General features: G+C 39.5%; 1 protein-coding gene across 3 annotated transcripts in view; it reads left to right on the plus strand.

Annotated features, from left to right (window-relative positions):
- Positions 1 to 8,023: 8,023 nt before the first annotated feature.
- METAP1 (methionyl aminopeptidase 1) overlaps positions 8,024 to 15,841 on the plus strand; it is a 79,556-nt gene continuing 71,738 nt past the window's right edge. The window contains exons 1-2 of one of the 3 annotated variants that reach the window (XM_063107823.1): positions 8,141 to 8,205; positions 9,365 to 9,413. In XM_063107823.1, coding sequence (XP_062963893.1) covers positions 9,390 to 9,413 — 24 coding nt within the window. In that variant the 5' untranslated portion in view covers positions 8,141 to 8,205; positions 9,365 to 9,389. Of the gene's footprint in view, positions 8,206 to 8,390; positions 8,565 to 9,364; positions 9,414 to 15,841 lie in introns of those variants that run through there. The other 2 variants (XM_063107824.1, XM_063107822.1) reach the window with 2 other exon arrangements.

A 15,841-nucleotide genomic window follows, 5' to 3' on the forward strand; every position in this document is an offset into this window, starting at 1 on the left:
ATTGCTGATGATGTTTACTTTGATTATTAAGGTGGTGTCCGCCTGGCTTGTCCACTCTGAAGTTGCTTTTCCCTTTATAATTAGCATTTTATGGGAAGTACTTTGAAATCATGTAAATATTCTATTTTTCATTAAACTATCAATTTATCATTTTATATCAGTATGACTCATCATGTCCTATCAATATGAAACCATAGCCCATTTCAAAGGGCTATAATCTACTACCATTATTTATTTTGATGCTAATATTCTCTCTGAAATGGACAGTGGGAGCCTCTTCAAGCAGACTTTTTAAATTTGATTTATTTTGTTTTACACTTCCCCACCATTCTTTGAGCACTTCCTTGCTTTCTATATAAGATGTTCCAGATTTTGTACTTTTCCTGTCCCGGCTGAGAGACTAGTCATTCCTCTAAGTTATTCTGGTTCTTTTAAGCAGAGTCTAATATTCAGAAGCTGAGATCTGGGCAGTAGATATGACCTTGCTATTGGGATGTTTCAGGTCTCAGACTTGCTAAGTGGACAGAGGTAGGGAATGTGTGCATTTATATAAACACGTACTTATACATTCACATACATATTTAGGTCAATATCCATCTGTATATTGAAAACCATGGCTCACACCACTTCCTTCAATTCCCGTTCAATACTACAGGGTTTGTTTTCATTTTCTACTTTTCTGTATTTGTAACTCCCTTCTCTGACAGTGAGAAAACTGACTTTAGTTATCCTTAACATATTTACTTATTTGATTGATCCCCGTGTACAAAACCAATCTCCATTACTGCTGTTGCCCTCTTCTGTGCACATTTTCCCCTTACCATCCTTGGACTCCAACACCCCACATCAGTCTCCTCTTTTCACATGATGATTTTCTTGGCTGGCTCAGGCTCCAACACCCCATACCTACTCTCTCCCCTTTCCCATGCACCCCCTCCTCATGGCATTCAGGTTTTGACTCCCCTCGCCAGGTTGTCTCTGTGGGGACGCCCTTCTTACCCTGCTCAGGTGATGACACTCCAGCCTGCACCATCACTCTGCAGAGAGGTTCTCATCACTATGCTTTGGCTCTGACATCTTACTCCACATTATCCTTTTCAAGGTGAACACCCTCTTCACACCTAGTGTCAGAGCCTGAGCAGGATGAAAGGGGAATTCCCAGTGAGAGGCAACCCAGTGTGAGGGTCAGAGACTGAGTGAGTTGAGAGGGGCATCAGGCTCTGATGCTCGGCCTCAGCCCTGTGCTGCCTCCTTGCATGAATCCCCTCCCTCCACACCTTGTTTAGGTTCTGGCACTCTATTCTTAGTTGCATGGACCCTTTCCTTACCACTCTTGATCTCTGACACCCACCCCTTTCCATGGACTGTTTCCTTACACTGCTTGGTGTTAAGGACTGAGACTCTTGAAAAAAGAACTAAATGGGAGAACTTCCTCTTTCAGATATCAAAACTTATTTTAAAGCTACAGTATTTAAGGCAGTACAGTATAAAGGTAAGAGATAGCCAAATAGACTAATATAGAGTGTCAAGATACAAATCCACTCACCTATGGACACTTGATATAAGACAAAGATGGTATGCAGAGGAGAGGGGAAAGGACGGACTTCAATAAATGTTCTTCTGTCTTTTCTATCCTCTTTAAGAAATCATTGCCAGGCTGCTGCTCAGCTGGTCAGAGTGCGGTGGTCAAAGGTTTGGATCCCTGTACTGGCCAGCTGTCAAAAACACAAATGAAACCAGAAATCATTGCCTTCCACAAGATCATAAAGATATTTTCCAATGTTATCATCTAGAAGTTGTATTGTTTTACCTTTCATATTTATATCTACAATCCTCCTCAAATCACATTTTTATGTAACTATGTATAAAGGAAAAAGAAAAGATTGATAATACCGAAGTCAAGGGTTCAGATCCCTGTACCAGCCAGCCACCAAAAACAAAAACAAAGAAATGTGACACCTCTACAGGGTAGCTAGACTTCTTGTATGATGGTTGAATACCTTCCAATAAGGGTTAAAGTTGAAGCTACAGCTCTCTTAAGGCCTGACCTCAGAAGTTTTGACATTCACTTTATCCAGGGGTGCTCACCTGTAAAGAAGCCCTTGAGTGGAGCCCTTTTTTTGCATCAGAACAAAAAGGGTTAGTTTCTTGGTCAGTGGGTCCATATTACAAACTGTCCAAGTGAGATTCTGGGAGCAAGATTTCAGGAAAAAGAGCTTTTGACTCTGTTTCCTCAGAAACCTAGATGCTGCCTTGATGTTATTAGAGAATGAATCAAGTCCACAATGTTATTAAAGAATAGTAATGGGGCAACAGCAGCATTTGGTGACCAATCCCTCCAGCTCTGGAAAATGGGACTCTTGAGAAACTACTAGGTTCTCAATGGGGCCCTAACAGCGAACATAGTGAAAATGCTTTAGGCAACTTAGCTGACACAAGTTCAATTTTAAGACGTTATTGAGACACTAAAAAAAAAGCAAATGGATATTAGGCTGTATTTGAATATGTATATTTCAGTTTAGATCCCCACGCTGGCCAGCTGCCAAAAAAAAAAAAAAATGTATATTTCATTCATTTATTGATGTATTTATTTTACAAATATTTGTTGATTGTTGTAGCAAATACTGGCTAGATGCTGATCAAACCAATTTTCTTTAATTCCTGAGGCACAGATGAACTTCATTTTCTAGCATCCCTGGGAGTGAGATGTTACCAGTGACTGAATTCTGGACAATGGAATAGAGTGAAGTATGCCATTCCCAGGACTGGCCTGTTAAATCTCATGCACAATCCTCCACACTCATGTGCCAACCTATGTTCGGGTGAGGACTCAAGGACTTTGGAGGTGGTAGAGCCACAAGTTGGATCTGAGATCTTTGACTGCTAGGGCAGGGCTTCCCTGGCTGATCTATAGCTGACTCTGATATAAGAGGGAAATAAACTTTGATTTTCACAAGCTCCTGAAAGTTTTGGGGTTGTTCATTATAGCAGTTAGTCTTCTCAATTAATATAAACACATTGCCTATTCTTTGTCAGGCCCCATTCTGGGTACTAGGGATACAATAAAAGAGACAAGGTTCCTGCTTTCACAGGACATACCTTACAGAAGGGCAGGCAGACAATAAGCAGAGATAACTTGCATTGGTATGGTGCTTTACAAAGTGCTTTCACAGGCACAAACTCACCTTATTTTCATAACAATATTTTGCAGATGAGGAAACAAAAGCTCAAAGATTTTAAGTGTCTTGCACAATACAAAAAATTAGGCGTTAGGCACACGGATCAGTTTCTGACTCCCAACCCATTGTTCATACCACTGAATCATGCTGCTTCTCAAGTATGAGGATATGAGAGAGCTAGGAAAGTTCTAGTCCTTGTCAGAAAATTCTATGCAATTGTATTTTTTTGTTTGGCAGTTGGCTAGTATAGGGATCTGAACTCCTGACCTTTGTGTTTTAACACCGCATTGTAATCAACCAAACTAACCAACCAGCCCTTTTTATATCTTTATTATTTTTTTCATTTTTCATGTTACTTTTTAAAATAATGTGTTATACAGAATTATAAAATTCTTTATGGCAGCATTGATTGTAAGAGGAAAATATGGAAAATAACTCAGCAGGAGAATGCATATATTGTGGTGTATTTGGAGAACAGAATATTACATGGTAGGGAAAAAAGAGATAAAAGTGCTTGCAAGAGTGAATCTCACTGTCATGATGAATAATGATGAAGGCAAGATAAAGACTATATATTATAAAGTTTAAGATATGAGAATGATAAACACCAAATTTAGAATAAAAACTCTTTGCAAGAGAGGAAGAAGGGGGATGAAATTGGGGAGGGGTACACTTCAAGTATATTGGCCATATTTCATTTCTTAAGCTGGGTGGTGGGTACAACATTATTCTGAGTTATCTTTCATTTGCTCCTCTTGATCCATTTCCTACCCCTCTCAATTCTGCCCTCCACCTTGTGAGGCTGACTTGTGTGGTCTACTGTAAATCAATGTGCTGCTTTTGCTTCTAGCTTTTAGAAGACTGTAAGGAGGGAGGAGAATGAGGTTCTAGCTTCCTGATTTTAGGGTAGCCTTAGGCTGGCCAGATCTCTTTACCAAAGTTCATACCTCCTGTTAGAAGATCCTCTCGCTCACTTCACTTTGGATTTTGTTAACTGCCTGGTCCCATTACTCCTTCAGTCTTAGAAATGGAAATGTTGACCCATTGTTAACACTTATTAGTTATTAGACCATTCTTTTTTTTTTTTTTTTTTTGGTGACTGGATAGTACTGTTATCTGAACCCTTGACTTTGGTGTTATAACACCATGCTCTAACCAACTGAGCTAACTGGCCAGTCCTGGACTATTCCTTAATGTTTTCCAAGCCCCTGTCCACATCTTGGTATATAGTCTGTTTGTTAAACTCTTCCTTCTTTTCAAATTACCCAGCTTGAGAATACCATCTGTTTTTTGCTGGGTTCTGACTGATGGAATAGATATTCTCTCTCTCTTTCTCCACACACATCCTTTTTGCATATTTAAAATAATTCATAATTTGCAAAAAAGTTAAGGAAAAAATTTTATTGAGCACCTATTATGTCAAGCATTATAGTCAGGTTAAGTGTTAGAAGAAGAGAGAAAAATAAATTAAACCTCTTGTTAGAAGGAAGTCACAGCCTAGTAGGAGAGATAGGTAAAAAAATTAAAGACAATGAAATATAGTGATTAAGAGCATGGGATCTGTAGCCAGACAGACCAGAGCTCAAGTCCAGGCTCAGTCACTTACTGGCTATGTGACCTTGGGCTAGAGAAATAAAAGAGATTACAGGTACTTTCCTCATAGGGTAGTTGTGAGGATTAAAACTAAAATCACTAGTACCTATACATTCACATTTCACTATATGCCTAGGATATAGTAAGTCCTTAATAAATCTTACCTAAAATTATTGTTAATTGCAACAGTAGCACTTTGTACTTGGTTTAGAGGTTGCAAAGAGGAGGCACTGATTAACTAGAGCTGAAGAGGTCAGCAAAAATTTTATGGGAAAAGTGATGTCAAAGCTGCATTTTAAAGAAATAGTAATTTCACCAAGAAATCCAATGAGGACAAGCAGTCCAGGCAGAAAGAACAGCATGCATAAGAACATGGAAGAATGAAATAGCACAGTGTGTTTGAGAAACCACAAGCAGTTTGCTATTGCTAGAGGGTCAAGGCCTAGGCATAAATAATAAGAGATGAGGCTAATGAGTTAAGTAAGGTATATACACAAAGAGCCTGGTTTGGACTTGATCCTGCAGGTGAAGAGCATCAAGGAAGAATTTTAAAAACATTTTTATCTTGAAATAATTTTAAACTTATGGAAAAGTTGCAAGAATTGAATAAAGAACTCTGGTATACCTAAGTTCCCCAATTGTTAACATTCTATCACATTTGTCTTATTGTTTATTTCCTCTCTGTGTCTCCCCGTGTATATGTGTATGTGTTTGTGTGTATGATATCACTACCCTCTAACTGCCAAAATCAGGGAATTCATAAGGATACAATCCAACTTAATTTCCTTTATAGTGTTAACATGGAAAAAAATCTGTTAGAGAAAAATATCTCCACAAATATTTTGTTTATTCAGGAATAGAAAATAGGATTATATTATCTGGAATGCATACCATGGCAAGCCATGTGTTCAGCCAGGGAAGGGTAAGAGAAAAATTTTATTGGCAAAAAGGTAGAGACTCACATAAGCTGTTTGGAAACAGAGTTCACTGCTCAGAGGCTCATCTCAAGATGCCATTACTGGGCAACTTCTTCTTGGAAAATCTTATCTGAATTACTGCAGTTCTAAAGAATGTCTAATGATAAACTTGATCACAGAAACTTGTGCATATGTGCAAAGCAGGATATGCATGAACGTGAAAGACAAAAAGGGATTTCTGATGGGTTTTTAGAAGGTCCTTGGAAACAGTTCTTATCTTGGACAAGCAAGCTTGAGCCCTCTCCTTTGTGCCTTTCCCGGCTCTGTTTTGTCTGGGCCCTACAGAAAATGATTTCATCAACTTTCACAACAGCAAAACCATTTCTTTCTCTGGTCCCAAATTCAACCCATGATTATGTGTTACATTTAGCCGTCAAGTCTCTTTTGTCTCAGATCTGGTACGGTACCTCAACTTTTTATCTTTTTTTGAGACATTGGCATTTTGAAGAGTACAGGTCAACTATATTGTAAAATATCTTCAGGTTGGGTTTATCTGATGTTTCCTCATGAGTAGAATCAATTATGCATTTTTGGCAGGAACACCACAAAAGATATACTGTGTTCTTCTCAATGTTTCAGATAGGGAGGTGTACAAAATTGATTTGTCCTCCTATTGGTGATTTTCACTTTGATAACGTGGTTAAGAGAGTATTACCAGGTTTCTCCACTCTAAAGTTACTATTTCTCCTTTTTAAATGTCTTGTAGGGAGTTAAACTGAGACAGGTAAAAAAATGGCAAACTGTACAGGGAACAATAGACAGTGAAAACCCTTTGATGCAGCAATTACCACTTTTTAGAATACTCATATATACTGGTAAGGATGTATGCAAAGTTCTAGCTAAAAGGATACTCACTAAAGCCTTGTTTATAATCTATAACAATTAAAAAAAAAAAACCTAAATGTCTATTAGTGGATTTGGTTCAGTAAATTATCCATAAAACAGAACATTATGCAGCCATGAAAATTATGTGATAAAAGTTATATTTAATGACAATAAAGGAAGTTCATGTCACAATAACTGAGGAAAACAGGAAACTAAATACTCTGCATGCTACAGTCCAGTTTTTATTTAAAAATATTTTATACATACATAAACCCATATATATCATATATACACACACACATATATGTGCATATATAGTCATTTCTTTTTGCTTATGTAATTTAAACATTTTTATTACTTGATTTTATTACGTTATTTGTATTGCTTATATAACAGAACAAAGTTATTAAAAATGTAATATGAGCTTTTCTGGCCTATTAAATATAGAAAAATTTTTTAAAAATATGATTAGAAAACAAAATTCACAGCATTTAGTTGATGATCAATAAGTATCAGTTTCTCTCTCCCCTAAGTGACGGGAGGTATTCCAGCACACGTTAGAAAATGGTTGATCTGGGATGCAGTTGAAAAAATTTAGGCAACAGGTTTGCATTGGGTGACCTCTAAAGCTTCTTTCGACTCTGAAGTGTCACGATTAATACAATTCTCCCCTATTTACCTCTTAAACTGGGATAATACAAAAAATTATTGTTTGTGTTGATATATGGTAGTTGTGTTACTATTAACACCACTACAGATTGTGAATGGGGGGGCAGGGGGCGGGTGGCGGGTGGTGGGTGGGAGGGGTTTAAAAAAAAACACCGGACACCGGGTAGGAGAGATGCATATGTCATTCCGCCCCTTCACTGACAGCTCTCTGGCTCTTTGTTTTTTGGTCAATGAGTGGTGGTCCTTAGGACTCAGGACAAACACAATCAATGACAAACCTTAAAAAGGGGAATTATTTTCCAAGAAATTGCCAGGTGAACCGACGCAGAGGAGTGGAGCAACCTTTCCAGCCGCTGGAGAGAGTGGGGGACATTCAGAGCTTTTGGGTCTCCGTCAGTAAGGACGACTGGGTATCTGTCCCTCCGGGCACAGAGAGTGAGCGCCGCGAGGGCCTCTCTTCACGGAGCCCAACCAGGCTTCAGCACCCGGCATCTGAAGGTCACGCTCGCTCCGGGTGGATGCGGAACTGCGCCAACCAGGTGGAGGTCCCCACCGGACTCCCTCGCCACCCCCACGTGCGCGCAGACGCCGGGAGGCGTGGGCGGGGCGGAGGGCGGGGCGAAGGCTGCGGGGCGGGGCGCCAGCGTTCCCGCGGAGCGGGCGTGGGGCGTGGGCGGGGCGCGCAGCGCGGTCGGGATCGAGCGCTCCTCCCCCTTCCGCGCCCAGGCCCGCTGCGGGTAGAGCTCCTCCCCCGGCTCGCTCTCTCTCCCCTCCCCTCCGCCGCGGCCGTTCCTGTCTCCCTCCTCCTCCTCTTCCTCAGTGAGGCGCTCCTCCGGCAGGCAGGCAGCATGGCGGCCGTGGAGACTCGGGTGTGCGAGACGGACGGCTGCAGCAGCGAGGCCAAGCTCCAGTGCCCTACCTGCATCAAGCTGGGCATCCAGGGCTCGTACTTCTGCTCGCAGGTAGACGCCCACTCCCCGCGGCGCCGCAGCTGCCGCCAGACCTTCTCCCCTCTTCTGCCCTCCCGCCCTCGCGGGCCGGGAAGCGCTCCTCCTCTTCCCCTGGCCGCGCTTCCTCCTCCCCCACCCCCTGCGGCGCCGCCGCCGCCCCTCCGGCCTTTGGGGGTCCCGGGGCCCTCCGGACGGGTTTAGCGCAGGGCTTACGCGGGGGGCCCGGTCCGCTGCAGCCATGTGGGCTGGGAGCGGGAGCAGACTTGCCCCGGGTTGCCCGGTCGCCCTAGGGTGCCGAGTTAAGGGGCGGGTTCCTGCCGCTCATCCTCCGCCCGGCGAGGACTGCCAGGTGCGCGGGCTTCCCAGAGCAGGTAGGGACGCCGGGGAAATGGGCAGCCCCAGTGGTGCGAGTCGCCACAACCGCAGCTTCCGGCAGGGCTCTGGTATGGGGCACCGGGGCTGTGGGGCCGAGTAGTCACTGTGATCCCGACTGGATTGGGGGACGGAAGCGACCTCCTGGGCTTTGAGGGGTGGGTTGCCTGAGGGGACAGCAGGAGTCGCAGTGAGGAGGAATGCTAGCTCCAGCCCACTTCTTTGTGTTACTACCGCGCATTGACACTTAGGCAACTTCGGGGGTGGGTGTAGAGAAGGGGTCTGTGTACTTCTTTTCTTTTGGCATCCAAAATTGTTAATTTAGAAAACCAGAAGTTAACGGGATGAGTCACCTCTCTGTTACAGAATTTCCTACTGAGTGATAAGGATAGTTCCATTGAGGGCTATGCTTTAAGGCCCTAGTGTATTTTAGCAAGTTTTGTGCAGTGGAGCAAACCCAGCATTGAATGGGGTCTTGACTGAAGCGTGTGCTTGTGTTTACGTTTACTGAAGAGTACTAGGATTCCTGCTGAATTTCGAGACTCACATATTGGTAGGGAGGTAGTAGTATGGTTATTAATTACGGTACAGGTTTGTTGCAGAGAGGCACATGAATATGCATATATTACATTGGTGGGGATGGGGGGGAGGAGAGAAGAGCATGAATAAAAAGTCAGAAGGCCTGGTCAGGTCACCGTTCTTGCCAATTACTGTGCGATTTTGAAATCTTTTTGAGCTCCAATGTTACCCTGTACAGAGGGAATGATGACAGTTTTTTTCTTTTTTATATATTTCACAGTGTTCTCTGAAGCCTAAATTATCCAATGAAAATGAAACGCTGGTACAATGTAAGGTTTTTTGTTTTTTAAAGAATGCTGGTACAATTAACACTGCCATGTATAAAAATATAAATGAAATAAGAATTAAAACAAATATATTAAAACAATAAATACAAATAATATAAGTATTTTCGAATACAAAATACATAAAAAAATAAAGATATATGTATAAAATAAACATATAAATACAGTCCTTAAAGTAACAGCACTGGTTGATAAGCCCTTGTAAGAGATCTTAGCTGTGTTATATAGGTCTTGTTTTTAGATAGGATAATGATCCTTGACCTTGTTAGTATCATTTGGAAAAAGTTGCACATGGAGAAGTGTCACTTGATCTAAAAATAGCATTGGGACTACTCAATTTGCTAAACCTGGTACAGGTCGTTTTGCTTCTTTAAAATTTTCTAATTCTAATTTCTTGAGGCCTACGTGAGACCTAGATTTAAAACAAAAAAACAATAGTTTGCTTTTGGAAATTGTGCACCGTCTGAGTAGAATAGTGTGGTTTACACTGTGCTTAAAATTATGTGACATTTGGTAATAAAAAATTAATTAATGTATACTGACACTTCTTTGTTCAGATTTTTAAAAAGTGCCATGAAACCGTGTTCATCAAGCATAGGTGACATTCACTAGAAAGAATATTGAATTATTGGGGCTTGTGGAAAAATGCCAGACATATTTGTGAAAACATGCAGGGTTTATTCACTATGGTATGATTGGGGGTATTCCATGTTGGATTCTGTAGGTATATTTCTGGTACCACTGCTATGCAGAACATTTCCAGAGTGGCTCTCACAGCTCTTTTTCCTTATTCTTGTTATCTGTGTTAGTTTTGAAAAATTCTCACCAAGTTAGTTGTAGTAGTCTCTTAGCATTTCTCTACTGTAATTCCTCACCTTGCAAGCACCCACATAAAACCACCCAAACAAAACGTTTTGTACAGAAGTTATTTTTCCTTCAGTCTGATTATGTAGCAAATAGAGTTCCGATTGCTGTAAGGATCCTAGCCCCACAATCAGGGCTCCTTTTCTCAGTCTATTCTTATTCCCTCACTCTAGCCAGAAGCTGTGTTTATAATACTCTTTTCCTTTACCCAAAACATCACCGCTTTTCTGAAATCACAGCCATTTTAGTCACAGCTTGAGACCTTGTTCAAGTCACTGCAACTTTTCCTAAACCAGTTTCTTCATCTGTGATGAAACTAGGGCTTTTCCTTGCCACATGTCTGATCATTTTCACTAGGAGTGGTCTGTCTTCTCTCTACCTCTTGTTCCTCTGGTCCACAGCCTGGCTGTCTGGCTGGCTTGTCTTCAGGGACAAACAGAGCAACAGGAGGCCTTTCTCTAACACCATAACAGAAGTAAGCCTTTCCCAGTTACTCTGTCACACTGCTTTGTTTATTTCCATTATAACATTTTTTTTGTTTTTATTTATTTTACTACATTTCTTTCATACTGTAAATTTTGTAGAGCATTATACATGGATTGTCATCAGGCATTCCGTATTACAGACATAGGATTTCACCGAAGTGTGAGTTTTCACATAACTTTTAAAGTATGTGTTAAAATTTTGAACTTTCTTGTATTTTGAAAACTACTGAGGTTTCAATCCAGTGTGCATTTGTACATGTTTTTGTCGGTGTGTGAGTCAGCTGAGGGCATTCCCACAACCTTACATTTAGCATTTTTATCCAATATGAGTTTTTGTGCTTTTGAAAGGAACTGGAATAAGTGAAAGCTTTACCACAGTCCTTACATTCGTGGGGTTTCTCTATTGTGTGAGTTCTTTCATGTATTTCTAAGGAACTGGAACAACTAAAACAATCTGTAATTACCTTATTTGTTAGAAAACAGAAAAGAGTGTCTGTCTTTCAATCAGAAGGTGAACTTCATGAATAAGCTTTCTTGTTCACTGCCCTATCCTCATTTCCCAGTACAATGCTCTTTATGCATTAGGTGGTCGATAAATATTTGAATTAATGAATAAATGTATCAATAGGCAGAATAGAAAGGTAAACTGCTGTATTTAACTCATGACTCCATCATTTATTAGCTGTGTGACTTTGGGCAAATAAATTAACCTCTGTGTTTTTCAGTTATAGCTTTTTAAAATGGGGCCACTTAATAGTACCTACCTGAGTTTTGGTGAAAACTAAATAAGTACGTAAAGCACTTAGCACAGTAAACTTAATAAATGTTAGCTCTTTTTGTTGTTGTATATTTTATGCTTCAGAAGGTAGAATTTTTTTTTCTAAAATGCTTAATTTTAATAAAAGTTTTGGTTATTTAAAGTGGTAAATCCCATTTTACTTGAAAGTCCGACTTTCCAAGAGTTCCTGATGTTTCATTGTATGTCTTGATAGAAGTGTCCATTCTTATTTAAGTATGTTATGGATGTACTGTCATTTATTTACTCACTTATGGTTAAATTTAGTTTCTTTTTTTAAATTTAATTTAATTTTGTCAGTATACAATGTGGTTGATTACCGTGGCCCATTACCGAAACCTCCCTACCTCCTCCCTCTGCACCCTCCCTCCCAACAACCTCATATCTGTTCCCTTATTGTATCAACTTCAAGGAATTGTAATTGTGTGTCTTCTTCCTTCCCCACTCAGTTTATTTGTGTATTTATTTATTTATTTTTAGCTCCCCCAAATAAGTGAGAACATGTGATATTTATCTTTCTGTGCCTGACTTGTTTCACTTAATATAAATCTCTCAAGGTCCATCCATGTTGTTGCACATGGCAGTATTTCATTCTTTTTTATAGTAGAGTAGTATTACATTGTGTAGATATATCACATTTTCCGTATCCACTCATCTGATGATGGACATTTGGGCTGGTTCCAACTCTTAGCTAGTGTAAGTAGTGCTGCAGTGAACGTGGGAGAACAGATATACCTTTTGACTTGATGATTTCCATTCCTCTGGGTATGTTCCTAGCAGTGGGATAGCTGGGTCATGTGGTAGATCTATCTGCAGTTGTTTGAGGAACCTCCATACCATTTTCCATAGAGGCTGCACCATTTTGCAGTCCCACCAACAATGTATGAGAGTTCCTTTTACTCCACATCCTCGCCAGCATTTATCAATCACAGTCTTTTGGATATTAGCCATCCTAACTGGGGTAAGATGGTATCTCAGTGTGGTTTTGATTTGCATTTCCCGAATGCTGAGTGATGTTGAGCATTTTTTCATGTGTCTGTTGGCCATTCGTATATCTTCCTTTCAGAAATGCGTATTTAGCTCTTTTCCAATTTTTTCATTGGGTTACTTGTTTTTTTGTTGGAAAGTTGTTTCCGTTCCTTGTATATTCTGGATATTAATCCTTTGTCAGGTGTATATTTTGCAAATATTTCTCCCACTCTGTTGGTTGTCTTTTAACTCTGTTAATTGTTTCTTTTGCTGTTCAGAAGCTTTATAGTTTGATATAATCCCATTTGTTTATTTTTCCTTTGGTTGCCCGTGCTTTTGGGGTCGCATTCATGAAGTCTGTGTCCAGTCCTACTTCCTGAAGTGTTTCTCCTATGTTTTCTTTGAGTAGTTTTATTGTTTCAGGGTGTATATTTAATTCTTTAATCCATTTTGACTTGATTTTAGTATATGGTGAGAGGTCTGGGTCTAGTTTCATTCTCCTGCATATTGATATCCAGTTCTCCCAGCACCATTTGTTGAAGAGGCAGTCTCTTCCCCAGTGTAGAGTAGTAAAAGGCTTGGTGCCTTTGTCAAAGATCAGATGGCTGTAGGTGTGTGGGTTGATTTCTGGATTCTCTATTCCATTCCATTGGTCAGTGTGTCTGTTTTTATGCCGGTACCGTGCTGTTTTGTTTATTACAGCTTTGTAGTATAGTTTAAAGTCTGGCAGTGTTGTGCCTCCAGCTTTATTTGTTTTGCTCAGAATTGCTTTGGCTATGTGTGGTCTTTTGTTATTCCATATAAATGTCTGGATAGTTTTTTCCATTGCTGAGAAAAATGTCATTGGAATTTTGATGGGGATTGCATTGAATTTGTAGATTACTTTGGGAAGTATGGACATTTTCACTATGTTGATTCTTCCAATCCAAGAGCATAGGATATCTTTCCATCTTCTTGTGTCCTCTTTAATTTCTGTCAGCAGTGATTTGTGGTTCTCATTATAGAGATTTTTCACATCCTTGGTTAACTATTCCTAAGTATTTTATTTTTTTGGTGGCTATTGTAAATGGGCAGGCTTTCTTGATTTCTCGTTCTGCATGTTCACTATTGGAGAACAGAAATGCTACTGATTTTTGTGTGTTGATTTTGTATCCTGCAACTTTGCTGAAATCATTTATCAACTCCAAGATTTTTTTGTAGAGGCTTTAGGCTGTTTGTTATATAGGATCATGTTATCTGCAAACAGGGACAGTTTGACTTCATCTTTTCCAATCTGGATGCCCTTTATTTCCTTCTCTTCTCTGATTGTTCTGGCACTTCTAACACTATGTTGAATAGGAGTGGTGAGAGTGGGCATCCTTGTCTAGTTCCTGTTCTTAAGGGAAAAGCTTTCAGCATCTCCCCATTCGAGATGATATTGGTGGTGGGTTTATCATACATGGCTTTAATTATATTGAGATACTTTCCATCTATACCTAACTTGTAGAGAGTCTTTATCATGAATGAATGTTGAATTTAATCAAATGCTTTTTCAGCATTTATAGAGATGATCATATGGTCCTTGTGTTTGATTTTATTGATATGGTGTATCACATTTATTGATTTGTGTATGTTGAACCAACCTTGCATCCCTGGGATGAATCTCACTTGATCATGGTGTATAATTTTGCGTATGTGTTGCTGTATTCTGTTAGCTAGTATTTTATTGAGGATTTTTGCATCTATATTCATCAAGGATATTGGCCAGTAGTTTTCTTTTTTTGTTGTATATTTACCTGGTTTTGTTATCAGGGTGATGTTTGCTTCATTGAATGAGTTTGGGAGATTTGCGTCTGTTTCAATCTTTTGGAATAGTTTGTAGAGAATTGGTGTCAATTCCTCTTTGAATGTTTGGTAGAATTCTCCTGTGAATCCATCTGGTCCTGGGCTTTTCTTTGTTGGGAGCCTAGTGATAATAGCTTCAATCTCTTTTATTGTTATCAGTCTGTTCAGATTTTCTACATCATCTTGGCTCAGTTTTGGTAGTTTGTGTGTGTCCAGAAATTTATCCATTTCCTCCAGATTTTCAAATTTGTTGGTGTATAGTTGTTTATAGTAGTCTCTAATGATTCCTTGTATTTCAGAAGTATCAGTTGTAATATCACCTGCTTCATTTCTAATTTTTGTTGGTTAGGTCTTCTCTCTTCTTTTACTAGTTAGCTGTGCTAATGGTTTGTCAATTTTGTTTGTCTTTTCAAAAAACCAACTTTTCGATTCATTGATGTTTTTATCATTTTTTGGGTTTCAATTTCTTTAAGTTCAGCTCTGATCTTAATGGTTTTCTTCCATCTGCTAACTTTGGGTTTGGATTTTCTTGTTTTTCTAATTCTTTAAGGTGAAGTATTAGGTTGTTCACTTGCCATCTGTCCATTCTTCTTAAGTAAGCTTTAATGCAATAAATTTCCCCCATAGTACTGTTTTTGCCGTATGTCACAGGTTTTGGTATTATGTATCATTGTTTTCATCAGTTTTAATAAATTTTTTGATTTCCTGTTTGATTTCTTTCTTGGACCCATATGTCATTAAGTAGAATGCTGTCTAATTTCCATGTATTTGTATAGTTTCCAGAATTTTGTTTGTTATTGATTTCCAATTTTAATCCATTGTGGTCTGAAAAAATACATGGGATAATTCCAATTTTTTTGAATTTGTTGAGACTTGATTTGTGACCTAACATGTGATCTATCCTGCAGAATGATCCATGTGCTGATGAGAAGAATGAATATTCTGAGCTTGTTGGATGGAATGTTCTGTAGATATCTGCCAATTCCAATTGGTCTGGAGTGTTGTTTAGATCTTGTGTTTCTCTGCTGATTCTTTGCCTAGATGATCTGTCCAATATTGATAGTGGGATGTTCAGGTCCCCTGCTATTATGGTATTAGTGTCTGTTTCCTTCTTTAGGTCGAATAGAGTTTGCTTTATATATCTGGCTGCTCCAACATTGGGCGTGTATATATTTATGATTGTTATGTCTTCTTGATGGTCAGTCTTTTTATCATTATGTAGTGGTCCTCATTATCTCTTTTTATGGCATTTGGTTCAAAGTCTATTTTATCAGATATAAGAATAGCTACTCCAGCTCATTTTTCATTTCTGTTTGCATGGTAAAACTTTTTCCAACCTTTCACTCTTAGTCTATGTGAGTCTTTATAGGTGAGGTGGGTCTTTTGAAGGCACCATATAGTTGGGTCCTCCTTTTTAATCCAGTTAGCTAGTCTGTGTCTTTTGATTGGGGAATTTAATCCTTTTACATTGAAAG

The sequence above is a fragment of the Cynocephalus volans genome, chromosome 9, assembly GCF_027409185.1.
Source record: "Cynocephalus volans isolate mCynVol1 chromosome 9, mCynVol1.pri, whole genome shotgun sequence".
Taxonomy (NCBI): domain Eukaryota; kingdom Metazoa; phylum Chordata; class Mammalia; order Dermoptera; family Cynocephalidae; genus Cynocephalus; species Cynocephalus volans.